This window comes from Formica exsecta, unplaced genomic scaffold, assembly GCF_003651465.1.
Source record: "Formica exsecta isolate Colony F162 unplaced genomic scaffold, ASM365146v1 scaffold393, whole genome shotgun sequence".
NCBI classification, from domain to species: Eukaryota; Metazoa; Arthropoda; class Insecta; order Hymenoptera; family Formicidae; genus Formica; species Formica exsecta.
Window position 1 is genome coordinate 720,749 of NW_021851167.1, and position 1,435 is coordinate 722,183.

General features: G+C 25.4%; 1 protein-coding gene across 1 annotated transcript in view; it reads right to left on the bottom strand.

The window, feature by feature from the left end:
- Positions 1–647: 647 nt before the first annotated feature.
- The window catches only part of LOC115239713 (cilia- and flagella-associated protein 36), a 3,446-nt gene continuing 2,658 nt past the window's right edge, over positions 648–1,435 (bottom strand). The window contains exon 5 of the mRNA XM_029814389.1: positions 648–1,301. Coding sequence (XP_029670249.1) covers positions 1,047–1,301 — 255 coding nt within the window. The 3' untranslated portion in view covers positions 648–1,046. The remainder of the gene's footprint in view (positions 1,302–1,435) is intronic.

Below are 1,435 nucleotides of genomic sequence, written 5' to 3' on the forward strand. Positions count from 1 at the left end.
ACATTAAATTTTTATATTAAACATCCATGACATTTCTACAGATATATATTATATGACAAGAGATATAAATTTATATTGCTTTTCATTATATTGTATAAAAACATGCTTTAATAATTAATTAAATATTAATGATGAAAAAGAATTAGAAATATTTATGTGTAGTATACTTATAATGCTGGTATTATGCTATGAATCCATTTCATTTATTAGAAAGTAGACTGCAAAGAAGTGAGAATGAGTGTTATAAATGTGTGTTATACAAATACAGTGTGTTGTAGAGGTGCGAAGAGTATTTAATTAAATAAAATCTAAAATTAGATGACTATATAATATTTGTCAGTGTGATCGAAGTTTTAACCTATCTTAATATCTACTTTAAATTTCTGCCAAATATGAATGTAAATAATTAATGTGATTTGATCTAATTAATATGTATAATAATTGTAAATATTTCTAAGCATTATTTTATATCTTTTATATTAGTTTATTGTTTTATATATTCTTTTTCGTACATATTTTTATGAATGTACACTTTAAACTCTCATTATTGAATATTTTGCAATATTTAAACAAATTTATATTCTTATACAAACATATATTCTTATACAAGAATATTATAGCGAGCAAATTTTAAAAAAATAATATATCTAAAAATAATATATTTTTTAATTAATTTTGTTAAATTAAACCTTCAATTAGATAAAATATAATATATATAGGCGGATGTGTATGATTGCAAATTTACCCTTTTGTTTTTGTTTTTTTTTATGAAAGATATTATTACATAAATAAAGATATTCTTTTAAAGCAATGAAACGTAGATACATCAAAGTATCTTACAATTTTTCGTACATTGTATATACGTTTCTCGGAAAACTCTGATACGTATCATTCGATAACACATTTCTCAACAACGTATACTATTTTGTCGCAAGATATCACAATTAGCATTTATGTGAAGCACTTTACTGGAATTGAGAGTTTAAGACGTATATATATCTATAATTAATATCATGAATAAGCAATATAAGGCAGAAAAATTAACTTTACTTATGCACAACTTCAGCTTTTAATCGAGCTGCAAGAGCCCTTCGTACTTGAAGTATTGAAGGATCTAAAGTTTGTGCTGCTTCCAGTTCTTGCTGCCCTTTCATACTCGCTTCGGCAACTACTCTAGCCGAGCTCGGCCGGGTTTTATTCATTTCTAACTGCTGACTTCTAGCTTCCTTTTTCAAAGCTACAAGTTTATCTCGTCTGGCTTTTAGATAATCCTGCCTCTTTTTAATATCTTCCGGATTCATCTGTAATAATGCGTAACTGAATGCAATATATTTTTGTTTCCACAAACACGTTACTATACATGTTGGTATTTTAGATCTCTCTGCTTATTTTTATAGAAAAATGCTTCCATACATATTTATTAATATATTTTATA